This window comes from Desmodus rotundus, chromosome 6, assembly GCF_022682495.2.
Source record: "Desmodus rotundus isolate HL8 chromosome 6, HLdesRot8A.1, whole genome shotgun sequence".
Classification (NCBI taxonomy): Eukaryota; Metazoa; Chordata; class Mammalia; order Chiroptera; family Phyllostomidae; genus Desmodus; species Desmodus rotundus.
This window is the reverse complement of record NC_071392.1, coordinates 81,965,591-81,986,484: the sequence shown is the minus strand read 5'-3', so window position 1 is coordinate 81,986,484 and position 20,894 is coordinate 81,965,591. Positions and strand designations below refer to the sequence as shown.

The following is a 20,894-nucleotide window of genomic DNA, read 5'->3' as shown; positions in this document are numbered from 1 at the left end:
AAGTTGCTTAAAGCGTACAGTGGTTGCAGCACGATGCTGGAACTGTCTGGTGCCCACTGGAAGGCGGGACAGAGTCTTGCTCCGCAGTCCCTGCTGAGGATGCTTTGCAGGATCGGCCCCCCATAAGTGCAGCGTCTTGAAGCTACCACCAGTCCAAGACAATGAGCTCGGCCTGCCCTCGAGACCAGCCAAGGCCATTGCTGCTGCCAAACTCATCCAATCAATTGGTAATTTCAGAGTTATAAAAAAATATGATTCTTGACAATTTTTGCCAGTCTTCTCATCGCTTTTATGAAGGAGCAGCTTTTCAGAGGCTCTGACTCTGCTGTTTTCGCAGCTGGCACAGGAATGGGAATGGCAGAATGAGTAAAAGTATCTTTTGATATTTATTTTGATACATAGAAACTTTTAATTTTGATGAAGTCCAGTTTCTCAATTTTTTCTTTTAGGGTTAGAACTTTCTGAATCCTGTCTAAAAAAAATAATTATCTACTCCTAGGTCATGAAGGTATTTTTTCATGTTTTCTTCTAGAAGATTTATAGTTTTAGCTTTTAGGTTTTTACCTGTGATCCCTCTTGAAGCATTATTTGGACAGGATGTGATAGAGGTCAAGACTAATTTTTTCCCAATAAGAATAACCAGTTTTTCCAGCATCATTTGTTAAAAGAATGTTCTTTCCTCCATCTACCTGTTTGCTGTGTTGAAGCTGTACATGTGTGGGTCTGTTTCTGCACTCTCGATTCTTTTTCATTGATCCAATTGTCAGGCCTTTGGCACTACGTGCTCTTGATTAATTTGCCTTTATATAAGTCTTGAAATTGGGTCGTGAAGGTTCTCCTACATTGTCAAGATTACTATTTGACTGCTTTATGTCCTCTTTTTCCTGTATGTTTTAAAATTGAATGGATTTTGAGAGGGATTGTGTTGAATTTATGTACCCCTTTGGGGAGATTTGACATCGTAACAGGGTTGAGTCTTTTAACACACAACAAGTATGATATCTTGATTTGTTTACAGCCTCTTTAATTGTTTCAGCAATGGTTTATAGTTTTCAGTGTAAGGTCTTATACGTATTTTAATAGATTATCATTTAGTAATTCGTGTTCTGAATGCCATTGTTCACTGGCATCTAATTTTTATTTTTTACTTTGTAGTTGTTTAAATATAGAAACACAGTTGACTTCTGTACACAGCTCTGTACACTGTGACTGCAAACTCACGTATTAATTTTGGTAGATTTCTGTAGGATTACTTGGGGTTTTACACAATCATGCCATCTTCAGATATTACATTTTACTTTTTTTCTTTCCAATCTGTATGGCTTTTTCTTTGCTTTTCTTCCCCCTTTTCTACTGCACTGCTTGGGACTTCCAGAACAATGTTGAACAGAAGTGCTGAGAGCAGACGTACTTACTTTGTTTCAGTCTTACGGGCAAAGTGTTCAGGCTTTCACCATCGCGTACGATGCTACTTGTAGACTTTTCATACATACCCTTCATCAGATTAAGGACATTCTTTTCTCTTTCCAGCTTGTCGAACGTTTTATCATTATTTCCTTTTTTGCAAGTAGGCCTGCAGGACACGTAGGACGTATGAAGAGCTATGTGGTGATGAATTCGTTGCTAGGGAGGCAAGGAAAATAAAGACAGGCACACCCGCAGGCAAAGCCGGATGGGATGCACAAAGGCCATGCAGTGATAACACAGACAAACTGGGCTGAGGGGAAGAGACCTGATTTCTATTCCTGGCTCTGCCACCAACTAGCTACTTGACCTTCAGTAAAGCACTTTGCTGCCTAACTAGCGTTCAGAGATACAGCCGAGAGCCTTGACGTCTCATGTCTTCAATATCATATACTCTTGGTTTCCTTAGCTTTATCCTAAGTGTTGAACTTGAGTAGTGCTTTGTTCCCTAACCCTAGTTTTAATTAGTTCCTCTACCAATGACTCTTCTTCATCAGAACGTTTTGGGGTGAATTTTTTATTTATTATTATTTTTTAAAATTTTTTGGCCAGGACTGTTCTCTAACTGATACGCATTGGCAATGTCTTCTCACCATGTAGGTGTGTTCTTGGGTCATTATGTCCAGGGTTGACTTCAGACTAGGTAGGTAGGTCTCTGCTCTAACCCCACGCTGCCATCTCCCATCTATATTTACAGTGACCTGGGTTTAGTGGAGAGAAATGATTTTAACTACTTTGAACGTCATTGGCTCTGTTCCTTTGGGTCACGCAGGTGTTTGCATGTGGAGTCCCTTTTGAGAATGCAGATACATACCCTCATGAAGGTCATATCATAACCTGTTCTGAGTGGACAAAATTGTGTTGGGTTTTCTATTTAGTGGCACTATTAGTTAAGCCAGAGTGTGGGTGAGATAGCGTAGGTTTCAGGGTGATGAGAAATTGAAGGGGGGCAGGAATAGTGTTTTAGCAGAGAAAGATAAACTTTTCTTGTTTGTAGTTTTACTGGGAACAACCCTGTGGAAATCTAAATCCTTTCTGCTATAATTTCTATGAGTTTCCAGAGAGCTTATGTTCTTAAGGTTATTTCTGTTCTCAGGCTAATGCTTTTTCTAAATTTGTTCAATTTCTGATTATCTCTCTATTCCAGTAGGCAAAGTCTATTCGGTGTTCATTGACCTAGTTGTAAAACTCAGCCCCTTCTTCAATTTCCACGTTCATAAGCCCCCTTGCCTGTAAGGCAAGCACTAGACTTCCCTACAGATTTAAGTGCAAGGGGGAAATACGGAGGAGGAGACAAAGGAGGCATTTCCGTCACAGGAGTGCAAAAACTGTCACTTGAACATTAGACTGTGTTCTTAAAATGTCCTTCAGCCACCCCTTCACCAGGGCGTTCCACTGGTCACTTCAGATCATTGCGTGCCCACGCCTTGTGCCGTCTTTGCATCCTCCTGTTCCTCCCCCTTCTGTGCCTTTCCTTCTCTTGTCTCGCTCTCTCTTTCAGGGAGTGCAAAGTGACAGAGCCTCAGAGCCAGACGCCTGGGCTTGCATCTGGGCTCTGTTAGTTTTTAGCTGTATGGCTTCTGTCAGTTACTTAAACTTGCCAATGTCCGTTCCTTAAGGAAAAAGGGGCACAATAAAATTATCCACTGTCCTGTGTATTGGAGGTCTAGAGTAGGTGCTGTCATTTGCTGCCTTCTCAGGGCCATGGTGCTCATTCTTCCAGCTTCTAGGAGTGTTGGCTGCCAGGGGTCTACAGCTGAGCCGAGGCCCAGGCACTGCCCGTGGCGTAGAGCTGTAGTCTGGAAGGGACTGCCCATACCCAAGGACTGGTCGATGTGGAGCTGCCTGAAACGGGGCAAGTCTCAAAGGTCATTCCGGTGCCAGAGTTTCCTGTGAGATCAAGTGAGCCTTCTGTTCAGCCTCATAGTTCAGCCTGCCACTCCCCCATAGATGCGCCTGTAAACCTGAAAGTGTCTGACTCAGAGCCTGTTTTCAACCCGAAGAAAATGGTTAAGAGAATATTTAGTGCATACTAGATGCCCAGGAAATTATTATCGTTTGGAGCATAACTAAGAGAATTGAATTGATGAGATTTTCCAGACTATTCCAGACATACATCTAGAACTACTCAAGGAATCTTAACTTGGAGCTATGAATAGTGAGAGTAGAAATATCCCAAATTTTGATAATGGAAAAATGGATATTGTTTGATTTTTTAAATCTTATTTTACTAGAGCATGTTCTAGTGAGCCTGTACTGATAGAAGCAGACCCTTGTTATTTAGTACTGACCTTTTACCTGATGCTCGTGGATATTGCAATTTGGTTGCCTCTGTACACTTGATTAATAACCCAAAACTGATAGAGGTGCTGACAGTGTACATCCCCATCAGGTTAGAGGTTAACCTGTGGAAAGCTGATGTGCTGTGATTTTAGAGACAAAGGGAATAGTGAATGCCACAGGGGTGAGGTTTTGCGTCTGACTTAGCAGCCTTTGGGGCATGTCTTTCTTGACTATTTAAAATCTCAGTCTCTTGTACACATTTTAATTTTGTATTTGTCTTCCATGTCAGTTGCTTCATTAATGCATTAAGTAAAACTTTGTAAGATGCTTACTATCTATTTGTATGAGAATGTTGTTTTTAATAGTGTTTTTCTTTCATAGGAATGTGTTTTCTGTGTAAGTATTCTTGGTTTCTGAAGGGGAGCATTATGGTTGGAAGGGACCCAAAGGTTCGTGGGAACAACTGGGAAAGAGAAGTCAACATTTCGCAGTTAGCCAAACCTGCCATACTAAACCCAGGCTTTGGATCCAGTTTGAAGTGTGTGTATTTTCTAGGGCTTCTGTAACCAAATACCCCACACTGTGGGGCTTAAACACCAGAAATGTATTAGCTCACCATTCCGGAGGCTGGAAGTTTGAGCTCAGTTCTTGCAGATTGGTTCCTTCGGAAGGCTGTGGGGATGAACCTGCCCCAGGGTTCTCCCCGAACTTTTGGTGGGTTGGGGGCCATCTTTGGTGTTCCTTGGCTTATAGTCACATCCGCCTAATCTCTGTCTTCCTGTTCACATCATGTTCTCCCTGGGCGCATCTGTGTGTTCCGATCTCCCCTTTGTAGAGGGCACCAGTCATACTGGATTAGGGCCCTCACGCTAGGGATCTCACTGTGGAGCGACTGCCTCTGTAAAGACCCTTCTGCCCTTGGGACTTTAGCGTGTGAATTTTGGTGGTGGGGGCGGGACACACAGTTCAGCCCATAACAGCGTGATCACTTTTTCCCTTGAGGAGGAGAGTACCATTAACTCCTGAGAGAACCCAGTTAACAAATCTCATCTTGTTTTAAAATAGGGTTTATTGTCACATCCCACACCAAGCCCACACCAGCATTGCTTTAGGAATGTGGGGGGGATGGATGAGGTTTGGGAAGTACAGCCTGTGTAACACACGAGGTCACAAGTTCTCAGGGGCTTTTAGCAACCAGAACATGCCTTCTTGGTGTTTCCTTCATTTACATGCCTATAATCAAATAAGTAATTCCAATAGAGTATGGAGTGCATTTTTAAAAATATGTTGGTGAATTTGTCTGAGGGGAGAGGGTGGTGCATTTTAATTTTGCATGAGGCAGGTAGGCAAGTTGGGAGAGAAGAGAAGATTCCTTTGGCAGCCATGGAATTATTACCATGGCTAGAAAAAGACTCTTCTATTTGAATAACCCCTCTGAACTGCCTGGCCTGTAATGGAAGCTTGTTAAATGTTTATTGAGTGAGCAGAACTGTCCAGGGAACTTGTAATATTTGAGAGCCATCAAGTAAGCACATATTTATCCAGAGATTTACCGTAGACCCAGCTTTGCCTAGGTGCTGGGGAGGGGGGCCGCCGGTGTGCGTAAGAGAATAATGAGAGTAGCGACTGTGTATTGCACTCAGCAACTCTCTGAATTGGGTGATGGTGTTCTTATTTTACAAAGTAGGAAACGAAAGCTAAGAAAGATCAAGCAGCTTGACAACATAGTTGTTGATTGGTAAGGTAATGTCTGTTCTTAACCTGGGCACTCTCACACCTCCCAAACTGGCTGTCTCTCTGTTTATAATTGACAATTATAATTGAGGCAATTAGAAGATTAGTATAGTAAGAGGCTGATTGTACTGCGTGTCTCTTTTGTTGTGTGTGTGTGTGTGCTGTTAGCATTTTGGGAAAGTGTGGCATTGTGTAATGGTTAAGTTTGTGCAATCTGTAGTTAGAGGCCTGGATTCAAAGCTTACTGGGACCTCTTCCTATCCGTGTGATCTTGGACATGTAGCTTAACTATTCTTTGCTATTCTTTTCTTTTTTTTAACCTCACCCAACATTTTTTACATTGGTTTTCGAGAGAGAGGAAGAGGGGGAGAGGGAGGGGAAGCATTGATGTGAGAAAGAAGCATTGATTGGTTTCCTCTTGTAGGCTCCCTGACCAGGGGTTGAACCCGCACCCCAGGTGTGTGCCCTGGCCAGGAATCTACCTTTCTGTATATGAGACAACACTGCAACTAGCTGAGCTGCACAGGCTATTATTTTTAAAATTATAAGCTAGAGGATAATAAAAGTACCAACCTTATTGTTGTGAAGAATATATAAGATATGTAAAGTAATTCAGCACTGGCAAAAATGTATTTTCTGCTAGAATATAAGCTTCCCAAAGATAGCGATTTATGTCTTTTTTATGCATTCGTGTATCTTATATATCTAGAACAGTGCTTGGTATAAAAGAGACATTCAGCAAATACATTGTTCAGTGAATGAGTATATTTCAATATGGAAATGCCAGGGCTTAGCTACGTTAGCAGGCATGATAAAGTGATCAGATGTTTGCACGTCTGTGTGGAACAGTGGTTCTCAGCCTAGGATGCCATTAGCGGTACTTGGAAGGCTTTACATGGACTGGCTCTCAAGCTCCCCCCTGCCCCCCGCAGACTACGGCTGAGTGCCACCGTTGGAGAATCACTGTGGAAGTCGCAGCTACAGAAATAGAATGATAACAGGCATATTGATCATGTTGAAGACTCAATAGCAAAGGCAATTTTCTGAATGGCTTACAATCCTTAGGAAACTAAACACAACCTTTGTTTCAATAGTAATTCCATTCTTCAGGATTTCAATATATGTACATTCAAATCATCAAAAAGTGCTTTGGGTTCATATGGAGTAGGAGTTAGGATTTGGGCTCAAATTATCACACAGGTTTGTTCCCCTCCGTGGATCTCTGGTGGGATTATTTGGAATTTGTGGGGGCCTTGGTACAATTCTTTTTTATTGTGTGGACTATTTTTAACATTGCAGCTGGCTTGTCTAGATCAACCAAGAACCATTGTGGGCTGCTTTGAATAAAAGCCAAGTTAGTAATATAGTATTGGGGGGGCACCAATACACACAGTGATTAAGATCGCCCTTGAGGCCCTTGGGGAATTAAACCAAGATACAGAGTCACTTTTTTAGACAGCTGGTTTCTTCTCTAGAACAAGAAGATGAGTTCCCCAATCTCTCATGTGTCAGGTGCTTGTTTTAGGAGAGTTCCTGGCTGAGGGGACCTCCTGATTCTCTGGTGCTCTCGTCTCCGCAGTGGGCTCCTCATTCTCTGCTCTCTGGTAGAATCACTGGGAGGCGGAGTTGGCATGATGGAGATGGATTGAATATGGGAAGCTATGGAGAACTGGAAGAAGAGAAGAACCAGAGTGAATTGAGAGAAATCTGCAAAATGGATAATTAGAGGGATCTTGGCTAAATAACCGCTTATTCACATGTTTTCCCATAACATTTTAAATATTTTTGTGAATATATGCTTCATGTTTCTTTCAGTAAATACATCATGAAAGTATTAACACTACTATCACGTGCCCTGTGCAAATGTTGTGGCGATAGGCTTCCATTTCAATGCCGACCACCAAGCTGTCTTTGGCTTCTGAACACTGAATTCTCTCTCTATTTGCCTGTATCTTTCAAGAGCTGCTTTGAAGACGTTCTGGCCCTGTCAGGAAAGAATATCAACGAAATGTAAGGCCTGGGATATAATTCAGATCATTCTAATCAGATTTCTCCACCACTGATCTAATCATGAGGCTGTCTAGCTTGCTTCTTGGTCAAGTTCATTCATTAGCTCAGAAAGCATTTACTGAATATATGCTGTATCTACCCCAGGGCTAGGCTCTAATCAGATTAGTGGATGAATTGAGCCCTGTCCTTTAGGAGTTTATAGTCTTATTGAAGGAAGCGAAGGACATAATAGAATGCTATTGAAAATGTATGATGGCCTCTGCCCTTGAAATATGTTAGAGGTCTTTCCTGGCGGTTTCTCCGTGTCGAACACTCTTTTGCCATTGTTGTCATCACCGACAAAACATTGTAAAGTTAACAGAAAGGATCATTGGCATTTCACGATTTTACTGACTGTGGGTTTGAGAGGATTCATAGCAGGAGAAGAGAATGAGAATTGAAACACCGATGATTGGTTTTTTATTGGAAAAAATTGAAACATAAAATCCCTGCTCCCCAACACATACCTAATTCTACCAGACTCTCAAATGTCATCTTGCCAACCAAGATCAATCCAAATAGAAAGGCAGCTTATACTAATTTTATTGAAGGTCTGAGAAATGATGAAATTACTTTCTTATTTTGAAAGAAAATGTGTATACATATGTGACCTCTTGGAAAAAACCGATTTTCTCCCATGGTTATTTAGAAAAATGGAAAGCTATAATCAGAAGTTACCTTCCACCTCCAGCCCATATATATTTCTTTTATTTGCTTTCTTATGTAATATCCTTTTGGGAGGCCCGTGTACCCTTACAAACTAGAAGCCACTTCGATGTTTCTTACTTCTTTTCCCTGTAATTGATGTTTATATGTGGAGTAGGTATACAATTTTCTTCTATTAATGTTACAGAAAAGCACCCTTAAATTTACATCCACAATGAGGAACAAATAATCCATAAAAGCCCTTACTTAATCGTTTCTGTTCACAGGCTGGGAAGGAGTGTGATGTGACTGTGCTTTCATTGCAGAGCTTGGCCAGCGTGGAACGCTTGAATGCCTCTCATCTTGGAGCCACATTGCCCTTCTAGAGACACATACATCCCTCGCATCCTCATTTGATTATTTGAGCAATGCGCTCCTGCTGGTGGTCCTAATCAGGAAGAGGAGTCAGGCTTCAGTGGTCAGAGTCTACAGCGTCTCATGAGTTACAGTCATTTGTCCTGTGGTTTCTGCTGTGCCAGTAGTTTGTACTGAGTGTTAAGGAGTCAAAGGTGAAACCTATAGGTTCTGACTCTACAGAGACCTGATTTTTTGGTGATGAAGAGGGTGACCCAGAATCACTGTTCAGAGTCCTTCAGAGCTGGACTAAAGTCCTCCAGAAAAATGCTAAACAAGTTCCTTGAACTCAGGTGGAGGAAAACACCTGGGGTATAAAGGATCACCATATGAGACTCTTCCAGTACTTTTTTCTTATTGCTCAATAAAACAGAATATACTTTGGGGCGAGGGGCCAAAATTGATGTTGTTAATTATACGCTTTGGTCAAAGTGTGGAAAGAAAGAGAATATTGTGTCCTCAGACTGCCTTCATTAAAGACCTACATACTTGTAATGACTCCTTGGGGGCTTATATAAAGCAAGTTCATTGCCTACTGCCTGGTGGGAGAGGCTGAAAGTAGGCTATGGGCAAGTTTGATGTGATCACTTCTTGACTACTGAAGACCTAGCCGCTCTTTCTGGGACTTGCTGTGTAGGAACATAAGAGAGTATGTGTATATGTGTGTGTGTGTGTGTATGTATATATATGTACACACACACACACATAAAGGGCTGGACACTTACTGAGCTCTCAGATATAATGGGTCATTGCTTAGTGGCTGCACAATCCCGGGTTCTTTTCTGGATTCTTACTCAGCCTTTCTTTGGGTTGTGGGGCTGCTGTTCCTCTCCCTCAACTTTACAGATTCCATTCTGGGTGAAGTCTGCAGGGCTGAGTGGACAGTACAGGGACCTCATCTACCTTCTAGAGCCCAACAAAGCGTTTAGATTCTGGTCTTGCTCCTCCCCTTACCTGGGCAAGTTCCTTTTCCTTCAGTGGATCGGTGGATGGGATTCACCACATGTCCAGCATCACCGCCTTTCTTTTCCCATTGCACTGTGTGTAGTCTCGGTTCTCTGGGTGGTGAAGTGGATGAAGGAGTCTGAGGACCTGGGCCTCCCCGGGGACCTGGTGTGGCTGGGGGTCCAGTGTCAGATGGCAAATGTCACTGCGGTGTTCATGTCCTGCAGGACAGGCTTCAGAGAGCTAATGGAGGGTAATGTGCAGAATGAAGTTGCTGGTGCTTTCCTTCAGGGCTCCGCTTTGACAGGCCTGGGTACTTAGTGCTCCCCTAGCCCCCGCCCTGTCAACCTAAATTAAGAGGTAAGCTGATGCAACATTGAATTACCAGAAATAGCAGAATTGCTGTTAGGGACACACAAACCATAGCAAACTACAGGTTGAGTTTGTCGATTTTGGGGGGTGAGCTGTTTTTATGGGTAAAGAGTGCAGGGAGTCCGGAGTCCAGCCAGAGTCCAAGCAGCAAGTTCATTGACTGGAGGATGGGGAGAGATTCTTGGCAGGTGTTCATTGGTCCAGGGATAAGTGTCTATCTTCTATGAATCAGGCATTTATGGGAAATCAGTCTCTCAGTTCTTAAGCTTTGTTTTCCTGAGGGCACATGTATGAGTCTGCATTTCATATCCTCCAGCCCCGTTTTAGATTTAAATCCTTCCACGGTCCCATAGAGACATTTGAGAACGTTAACTTACAGAAGGAGTCTGCGCATGCAAATGCAGATGCCCCACCCTCACCCTCAGACCAGTCAGGACTCAGCTGATTCTAGTTCAGGAAGTTCTCAAAGCACGCGTGGGCGCTTCTGCAGCGGGAATCCACCTAGTTGATTCACGGAGCAGCCCTCATGTTTAAGCACGAGACCCTCATCTGGCATTTTTGATGGGGATGTTCAGAACCTGACTTCTGTTATTCACGGTGACACTACAGGGTCTCCCTGGGTGATCCCTGCTTTCTTTATCTTGCTGTTCTCATTCTCCCCATTTTGTTATCTCCCCTCCCTTCTCTTCTCTTAGCAATAATCATATTTGCTTGCTAAAGGGACACCTCTTATTTTTTGTCTTGGCAGACCAAGGTCAGGGCTGACTTTCTTGACCTTTCCCACCTTTCTCACCTGAATTCTGTTATGTTCCACTCAACACACCTAAAATCCAAACAACATGTTCTAGATTTTTCTTGCCATGGACCTTGGTAAGATATCAGTCTTTCAGTGTTTGCTGTTTCTTGGCAGATAAAAACCAGTCTTCTCCCATTTAGAACCTCGAGCTCTGTGTAGAAGTCTTCTCCAGGGGAAAGGGAGGATGTTCTTGAGAGGAGCCAGAGTGAACTTGGAGCTGTGATCGACTTGGAGAACACTTTGGTGGGACATGGAAGAATTTCAGTAGAAGGCCTCACGAGCCTGCCTTTCTTGCTTTGACAGTCTGGCAGCTTTAAACTTGTCCATGTATTGTGACCGCCCTAGCCCTAGGCCTTTTTGTGCAAACAGACCTGCATTCTGCCCTCTACCCTAAACAGGAGCTTACATTTTTCATTTCTGATCCTCAAGCAATATTGCCCCCAATGTGACCCCCTCAACCGCCCTGTCTTTGAGATCTGCCACCTTCTACCTTCACCGTGACCTTTCGAGAGATATACCCCAATACATGTGTGAAGGTTTGCACATGCGGGAGACTAACTCACGCATCATTTCTACCCCACAGGAAATTTTTAGCTCTGTATTACCTTCTGATGTTGGTTTTTCTTTGTATTTTTTTTCTTCTTGCTGCAGGAAAGCAATCTCCCGGGCAGGCCTGCAGCATCTGGCTCCCGCTCCTCCCCTCGGCCTTCCTGTGGCAAATGGTCCAGCGAAGGAGCCCAGAGCGACTCTGGACTGGAGTGTAGGTGTCAGCTTTCTTGTTTAAACATGATTCGACTGCACGTGTGTCTGTCTCTTTCTCAGGGTTCCCATGGCTACAAGCAAGACTTAATGATTTTTATTTTTATTTTTTTATTAATTCATTTAAAAATAATTTTTATTTTTAAATCACAGTTGATTTACAATGTTATATTAGTGTCAGGTGCATAACGCAGTGATGAGACGTAACTTTGTAAGAGGTCATCCCAGTAAATCTGGTGCCCATCTGACACCATGCATAGGTATTAGAATATTATTGACTATGTTTCCTGTGCTGTACTTTACATCCCCATGACTATTCTGTAACCACCAATTTGTACTTCTTAATCCCTTCACCTTTTTCACCTATTCTTTCAGTTCTCATCTGGCAACTGTCAAAATGTTCTCTGTATCTATGAGTTGGTTTCTGTTCTGCTGGTTTATTTTGTTTTTTAGACTCAATTGTTGATAGATAGTATTTATTGCCACGTTAGTGTTCATAGTTTTGATCTTTTGTCTCCTTTTCAAAGAAGACCCTTTAACATTTCTTATAATATTCGTTTGGTGGTGGTGAACTCCTTTAGCTTTTTCTTGTCTGGGAAGCTCTTTACTTCTTCTTCAATTTTAAATGATAGCCTTGCTGGGAAGAGTAATCTTGGTTGTAGGGACTTGATATTGTCATTGTTGTTCACTGACCAGTCTTCACACATCCAAGCCGGTCCCAGACTCCTGGGAACGTAAGTCCTTTATATGAAGTCAGATGTGTTGGAGACTAAAATGAAACCCTCGTGAATCATTTGGAGCACTGCCGCCTGGGTGAGCAGCTGCGAGACAGAAGTGCCACTGCGCAAATGCTTCCCTGCCCCTCCCAGCTGAACATGAGTCGAACTTATCCTCAGCAGCGTTCTGGAGTCGAAGTTTGATTTCCTCAGCTCAAGCTGTCTTTGCCTTTTTGGTACTTTCTTTTCTTTTTTATTTTCTCCTCTCCCCTCCCTTTTCGTTTTCTTAGTAGAGAATAACCTCACTTCACATCCCAGGCACTTCATGTCCTCCTATGTGTTCTGTTATACTTCCTCCCCTCACCCAAAGGTAGATAGGTTTTGTCTCAGTGGGAGTGGGTATTTTTACTGATCTTAACGTTTTAACCAAAAGACCTCCGCAGAAACTATTAACTGGAGTTGAAGATTGCAGCCAGAAATTCTTAAGTCAATTAGAACATATTTATTGAAAGTCATCAGTGAGTCAAGTTCTTGGTGGAAGTACATCTCTAATTGTGGGTTGAAAAGGTTTTGTCCCTTTCTGAGGGAGCGTGAGGAACAGCATGAAGAGAGAAGAGGCTGCTCTGAAAGTCTGCCTGCCTGGTCTCGATGAGGAATCTTATTTAGCTTTTGTAGTTAACAGAGGGGAAATTCATGGGGTTTTTTTCCCTGTAAGAAAGAGCATGGCAGGGCTGGGAAAAGAGAGAGGTTTTAAAATTCAATTAAATGTATTTTTTAGTACAAATGCTATGATTTAAGTTTTTATATTACAATATTTCTCTCTCTCTCAAGCACACACTTACGAACGTTTTTGTTTCACAGCAGTGTTGAGAGAGTTCCGATGCCACCTGGGCGTGTTTAATTGTTGCTCAGGAAGACTCTTCCTCTTCTGGAGTTTCCCTTTATTCCAGGACAGCTATTTAATAAACTCTTAAATCATGACAGAGCATAAGATATATTTACATCAGTGATTACCTAATTAAAAAAGAATTAAATGTATAAACAAATGGATAAATAAAATCAAAGAAGGACGTGCATGGACCAATGATGAGTGTGAGTGCGTGTTGGAAGTCGGGGACCCAGCCCTGGCCCAAAGGCTCAGTTGGTCAGAGTGTAGTCCCCGTACACCAAAAAGGTTGTGGGTCTGATTCCTCATCAGGGCACATACCTAGGCTGTGGGTTGGAAACCCTGGTCAGGATGCATACTGATTGATGTCTCTCTCTCTCTCTCTCTCTCTGTCAAATTAATAAAAATATCCTTGGGTAAGGATTAAAATATATATATTAAAATACATATTAAAATGTATATTATATATCAGGGACCCAAATAAGTTAGTTCACTATTCGTGGTGTTTCAAGCAATCCTCTCTTCAAGAGGCAAGATTTTATGAGAGTTTAAATTATTTAGATAGAAACATTCACTAAATCCTTTTTCTGCTCCTTGTGTTCTGCTCTGTGTTCTCATTTGTGGATGGGGTCAGCTGTGGCCCCTCCTGAGGGGACTTCATGGGTGTTAGGATCAAATGTGAAAGTTCTTTGTAAACTGTGGCTGCAAATGTGAAAGTTCTTTGTAAACTGTGCAGCCTGCAGACTTACTTATTTATAAAGTAATTGAAGAATTTATTAATTCATCACACAGTTGAGTACTTGCCTTGTCCTAGAGCCTGTGTTGGTTTCTCGGAATTCTGAGGCAAGGGAGCTGTTTCTGTCTCTAAGAAGCTTGGAAGGCAGTGGGCAGAAGCCAAACCAACAGGTAACATGCAGGGCACAGAGAGCAACCCTGGGATGTGAGGGAGGGCCCTCCGTCCCTGTTCGATGTTGGAAATGGTTATTAGAAATGCTTTGACAAAGAACTGTCCTGCTTGAGCCAAAGCTTGGCTAGTACGTATTATTTTCTGATTCCCGCAGAGAGCTATGTACTCTCATATTTCAGCAAAATGGTATTTGGGGCTGGTGGTGGGAGGCTGCAGTATACTGGAAAGGAAGAGCTAATAGCAACTGAGGCTGGATTCGTGTGTAGTGGTTCTTTACTTCCTCCTCTCCTTTGGTTGTGGGCACCCCATCATGTGGCCTATAGAATTATCATGGTGGCAGGAAACGCTTTGGGAATTTTAACAATGGAGGGAAAACCGGAAGTCTTGTCTGAAGATGCTTCATCTGAAGGCGTATCAGAGAGATGCTGTGGGAAGAGTTTTAAGCTGTGACTCCAAAAAAAAAAAATTGTGGGCTAATATTGCTGTTAGCAAACAGAAGCCAAACTGTGACCAACCCTACAATTTTTACTACAATCATGTGAAACGTTTTTCTCAGAAGAGAGGAAGAAACAGATTCTTAAAAACGTTGTGGGGACTTTCCGATGTTGAGTTGGATGAGTTCCCTATATATTTTGGTTAATGGTTATATCTTTTGCAAATCTCTTCTCCCATTCAGTGGGTTGAATTTTCATCTTGTTGATGGTTTCCTTCACTATGCAAAACCTTTTTAGTTTGATGCAGTCCCATTTGTTTATATTTGTTTGCAGTGCCCTTGCCCAGGAAGACATATCCAAAAAATATTACAGAGAACTCTGTCCAAGAGTTTAGTGCCTATGTCTTCGTCTAGGAGTTTCACAGTTTCAGATCTCACATGTAGGTCTTTAATCCATTTTGAGTTTATTTTTGCATAAGGTGTAAGAGAGTGGCCCAGTTTCACTTTTTTGCATTTTCCTGACCAGTGTTCCAACACCATTAGTGGAAGAGACTGCTTTCCCCCTGCTGTATATTGTTTTGCTAAGACTTGCCCTTGCTTCAACATTTTTGGCTTTTCCTAATGAGTGTACTTTTCACCCATTTCGTTTATGTCACTTTAGCTTACACATCTATTTAAGCAGCTAAACCAGGAGTTTTTTTGTGTGCAAAGTATAAGACTAATTTTCTGGCTTGACCTGTCTCTGTCATTCCCCCCAACCCCCCAGCCCCCTCGCCTGCACCCCTATGAAAGAAGAGCACGACTGTCTGTCTCCCCCTGTCGGCCCACTCTTCATGACTAAATGTGTTCAAGTGGTCAATCTTTACTTATTCATCGCTGTTTATTAAGCATTAGTTTGACTTGGAGTGTCTTAAGAGTCTTCCAAACGAGGAGGAGGATGGCAAGAATTTAAAAAATAAAATAAAATAAAGAGGATCTCTAATTTCTTGCTGTTGGTGAGGATGAAGGGCCCCAGTAGGGCGAAGTTCAGCTTTCGGCAGGACTGGGGCGGAGCAGGGCTGACGAGCTTCCCCTTGGGCCCCATCCCACCTCCCCTGCCTCTCGGGTTGAAATTCTCTCTGCTCCATTACTGTTTGGTTTGGGAAATGAGGGTCATCTCGAAGGCCTATAGCACAATGACCCACCCTGACCTACGTCACCTCTCCTCTCTTCCTTTCACCAGTGAGGAAACAGACACAGAGCTGTGCATGGCGTCTCTGAAGTTGCAAGGCAAATCAGGGTGAATGTGGACTTAGTCCCCAAGTTTCTACTTACTGTAGAACCCCCAAAAGGGCCCTGTTCTGACTTTGGTGTATGTGCTACAGTCTTCGGGAGGGGCGCCGTTATTTCCTAAGTATCGTTTTGCAAGGGGACTTGAGAAATGGCCTGCTGGTGGGCCTGAGACCCAGGGGAGCACTGATTCAGAGAAGTCGGGCAGCCGGCGCCTGTGCATTTCGGTGAGGAGTACACTGTTACAGGAGGCAGTTCTTACGCTTTGAGTACCTGAACTTCAGCGTTTCCTCCAAGTATTCCATCTTCATTTTCTCATTTTCCCACTCAGTGATATATTCTCTCTATTAGTTTTAGTCTGTTCCTCAAAGTCCAAAGCTGCTCTCCTGCTCTGGTTTGCTCAGGTGGCTTATTGTGACCTACAGGCTCCTCTGCCTCACCCCGTTTCACTTCCTTGGTGACTCTTGGCCAACGTGCACCCCCGCCGCCCACGCACAGGCCTTTCCCTTCGTGCATGTCAGGGTTCGAACCCTCCACCTTGACGTGTGGGGAATAGCCAGCTTGGTCTTCAGTCTGGTGCCTGCGTCTTCTCTCGACAACGGTAAACAGTTGGCCCCACCCAATGTGGAAATTATTTCCTCAAGCGATTTCCTCTCTTGCTTTCTGCCAGGCTACGTTCATCTTTTCAGTCAAACTGATTCTGTTTGTTCACTTTTTGCTTTGATTCCTCCAATACCTCTGCCCACCATGCACTGTCTTACAAACCATAGAACCAACTTAGTGTTTTTAGTAGATTTTCTTATTGTAGGTCCTTAGTTAAATCTCAGGCTCCTTGAAGGGAGGGACTGTATTTTCTGCTTGTTCTTTCTTTTTCGCAGTGGAGAGCACAGCATCATAGGCCTCGTAGCTGACTGGTTACTGACGTCAGGGGATTGATTGATTACAGTTTTTCTGCTCACTCAGCCAGGTCACCCACTGGGAGTCCATGGCACCTGGATAATCTCTAGTTCCTGAAAGGGGTGGTAGTCAGGAGTCCAAAGCCTGCTTTAAACATAAGTGGATTTATGCTGTTTTAATTCCAAGTAACTCTTTCAGTTTCCTTCCTAATACAGTGCATGCGTTATCACGTTAAGTCTTCAAACACACACAGTGGTTTGATCTTTCCGTTCCTCCCGGTGGCATCCTCTCTTCACCTTGCTGGTGGCAGCCTGCAGCGGCTGCTCCCACCGACACCTGGCCAAGCCAAGCCAGTTTTGGGGAAAACAAGCTAATTTGCTAGAAAGGGAGTAATGCTCAAGAGGGAAAAAATATTCTCTTCTCCTGGGCTGGAGTCCAAGTTTCCAGCGTAGAGTGAGTTAGCCCATTTAGAAGTGTGTGTTGCGTAGATAATGTGTGACTTCTCGCAGAGGTCACATGCCTCTCTTGTGACAGAGACTTCATCTGGATGTAGGGATCTCTTCCCTGTTGTTAACATTATAGCAGAGAAGGTGGGAGGTGGGTCTTATTCTGTCTCCACTGGTTTATAATTTGTTTTTGCCCGTGGTACTGCCTAAAACAACTCTCAAAATGATGGTGGAAAAGCCACCAAGGTTTGTGTTAAAGGGCATTGTGGTTTAAACTTAGCATCCTTGACTTCATTTTTTTCTTACCTCATTGGAAAACTTTCTCCAGTCCCGAGGGCTAAGGAAAACAGAGCCTCAGCACAAACAAAGCCAGATCCGAAATCCAGACCACCTTTTCTTTCCTGTAGTCGATGACGCTAAGACCTAGGCATTTCTCCTAGGCGGGTCAAAGCCTAAGCGCTACCTCACTGTTTGGTTCGGGGACAAGATTACCGAAACAGAATCTTCATGTGGGATTGCTTTAAACTGGGTTAGGAAACTAGGTCATCTTATCTTTAGAAACCTTGAATGAAAAGTTGGGAGGAGGCAGGTGTGTGTGCGTTCTCATTTTAGTCTTATTTCGAATGACAAGTCCTAGCAGACCTGTGCCTTCTTTACTGCCTTTAGGCCTCAGCATTTTTACCTTCAGGTATGGGTGCCATCACCAATAGTGACTCCCACGTTTTATCCCCCTCCCATCTCCATTTCAAAAGAAAGTTAGGTTAATCAAGAGCTCGGATTGCTGAGAGCATGGGGCACCGACCAGCTGTAAATCAGGGCAGGTCCTGCGCCTGGTCAGCCATGTTAACAGTGGGAAAGATCTCGCGTGATTTTATGTCCTCTCTCCAGTCCTTCGTTGCCCCCAATTGTGAGAACTTTACATGAAATCACACCGGCTGCCGGGGGCAATCACAGAATCCTACAGCTTCACAGGTCAGTGAGGACTATCCAGGCCCGATCTTCTGCCCCTGGGCAACTTATTAGCCAAACGAATACGTATCTGGTGTAAAGTAATTCTAACTTTTCTAGTAGCCACATTAAAAAAAAAGTGAAAATCAGTAAATTGGATTTTAGCCCCGTATTTTGTTTCACCAAATACATCAAAAATATTACCAGTTCCACCTGCAATCAACCAATATAAAAATGGTCAGTGAGATGGTTCACAGTCTTTTTTCACACACTGTCTTCAACACCTGGGGTGACTTCTACGCGGACGGCACTTCTCCAGTGCTGACCGCACTCCTGGGGCCCACTAGCCCCTTAACGGGACGGCACAGGCCGCACCGTCCGGGACAGGTCTTACCTATTGTTGTGAAGGTTTTTAGGGGGAGACATTTTTTCCCGTTCTGAGTTTGTGGGGACATTTACATAGGATATGTATTTATAGTTTTCTTATTGTTTTCAAACATTTTTACAAGTAAATAGCGTGATTTTGTGTAAATTATTGGCTGTTGCTCTCAGTGTCCTCTACCTGTGAGTGTTACTGATCTGTAACATCCCCTCCGACTTTTATCTTTTACCTATAACTCTTCCTAGGACTCCGTAGAACTCGAGGGCAAGGAATCATACCCTCCCATCTATTTATCTGGAAATATAGGTGGATTCTTAGGTAGATTATATGAATAATCAGAGAATGTGGTAAGTCATAATAAATCATTTGAGTAAATCCCAGCAGGAGAAAAGTTTTTGGACTCGGAGGAGCAGACTAAAAATAAGACAGATATTCTTAGGTATCTCTGTAGAGACCTGTCTCGCCACTCACAAGTGCAGGAGAAATGTTATCTTCGTTTAGAAATTGGAGAGCTACATATTTTTTTTTTTGTTTGGCACAGATGGATACTCTGAACTGTATACTATCGAAGATGGTATTTTAAGATGGCTGTGCGGAAAAGAGAGAAAGAGGTTCCTGGGCGGGGAGAATGGAATAAACAAAAAGCATGGCACACAAAGGGAGAGAGCAGCTCCATTTAGAGAAGGGCGACAAGAGAGTTCCATGTGTGAAGGTGAACAAGGCAAGTCAAGCAGGGACAGGTCGATGCCATTAATGGAAGGTCTAGCATGGGCACTTAAACTTGGATTTCATTTTATAAATGAGGGGGGATCATTTAAGCATTCTGAGCAAGAAAGAAGCCTAATCGTAGCTGTGCTTTAAGGAAAGCTGTAGTTTATAAAGCAGTGCAAAAAATCAGAGAGAATGTCAGCATGTCAGGGTTCAGAGCAGAAGCAGCCAGGCCTCCGAGATGCGACACGCTGCTCAGTGTATGGCAAGTCGCTCGGGGGCAGATGGAGATACTAACAAAAGCCAGGCAAAAATCCGAGCACAGAGAAGAGGCCTGTATTGGTTGGGGTAGATAGACTAGGTTGGAATAAATAAAACACTCAAACATGTAATGGCTGAGCACAGAAGTTTACTTCTTACTTGTGTGACAGGCCAGGCTGTCCCAGGTGGGGCGGGCAGGGGGTTGGCCCTGTTCCATTGTTACTCAGTGACCCGGCAGACAGTTGCTCTACATGTTCATGAGAAGCCTTCGAAAGCCAGAAGTTGACTTTTCAGGGATCCAGTATGGGGAAAGAGCACGAAGGAGCGCGTGTGGGAGGTTTCAGTGGACCAAGGCTGAAAACGGTACAAGCCTCTGCTGCCCACGTTCTGTTGGTTAGAACTTGGTCTCATTGCAAGGGAGCCTGGGTAATAAGGTCTAGCTGTGTCTTCAGGAAGAAAAGAAAAATGATGTTAGTGAATGGCTGGCAGTCTCAGCTACAAAGACGTAGGGGAGAAACTGAACCTCTTAACGTACGTAGGTTTTTCTTCCCTTAGGATTATTTTCTTAGGGTACATTTCCAAAAGTGAGATTACTAGGTAAATGTATAAGTGCTTTAATGTAGTGAATACTGCTTCTTTAAGGGCATGTGTGAGTTTGTTTTCTTTTTCCTATCCCCAGGATCTCCCTTGCTAACATTGCTAACATTGAGCTTACCCGCTGTGTACCTGTGGTTTCATGTCTCTTTCCTTCCAATCTCTCCTCCTCTCCCACCTTCTTCTCTGCTGACTGTCCGAGGGCAGAGAGGTAGCAAGTCTAATTGATCAGTCAGAGACAAGTTCTAGAATCTATTATCTAAGCTCGAAGAGGTGGGGTAGGGTTTACTGGATTATTGGGGCTCAGACATAGAGTCACCTCCACAACTTTGAAAACCCCTGATATCCAGCTCTCACCTCAGATTAGTTAAAATAAACTCTCTGGGAACGGTGCCCAGGAATTCTTGAAAACTCCCCAGGTCATTGCGCTGAGCAGTCAAACTGGAGGACCGGTGTGCCAGAGTCCCTGTGGCAGAAGGCTGCCATGTTCCCCTGCCCCGTCCCTGTTCCCTCACGAAGAGCCGTTTTTCTAATCAGATCCCCACTCAAGAGTGAGGTTAGCTCATCAGCCCTGCTGTGTCGGAACCAGAGCGGGTCTGTCAGCAAGGTGGGATGCAGTGTGCAGGGAACACACAGCCCCTGGCCCGGGATGACGCCTGGTAGCCCAGCGAGGGCGTGATGCCCTGGTAAGGCTGACGCCCTGGGCTTGCCTGCTCGTGCCTGCCTTACCTGCCCTATCAAGGACTTAATAACTTCTGGCCTGTCTGCATCGGTGTAGGCAGTGGTTTTTGCCCACTTCCCCGCTGCAGCCTTTTACACGTCAGTCTCTGGAAGCGTTGGCAGGATTTTTGCTGTGTTTAGGCTCCCCTAGTATTTGCTGCTATAATTCGGTGTTGCGTTTCCACGTCTCCAGTGGATTTCACTCTGTGGATAGCCCCGCTAACGCAGTGCTTGGTGCCAGTGAGCTGGAATAAGTGGCTGTTGAA

The 20,894-nt window shown here is 43.7% G+C and overlaps 1 protein-coding gene across 1 annotated transcript in view; it reads left to right on the top strand.

Annotated features, from left to right (window-relative positions):
• DGKI (diacylglycerol kinase iota) overlaps positions 1 to 20,894 on the top strand; it is a 393,695-nt gene that overhangs the window by 124,650 nt on the left and 248,151 nt on the right. Inside the window, 1 exon segment of the mRNA XM_053927331.2 lies at positions 11,354 to 11,462. Within this exon segment, the coding sequence (XP_053783306.1) occupies positions 11,354 to 11,462 (109 nt within the window).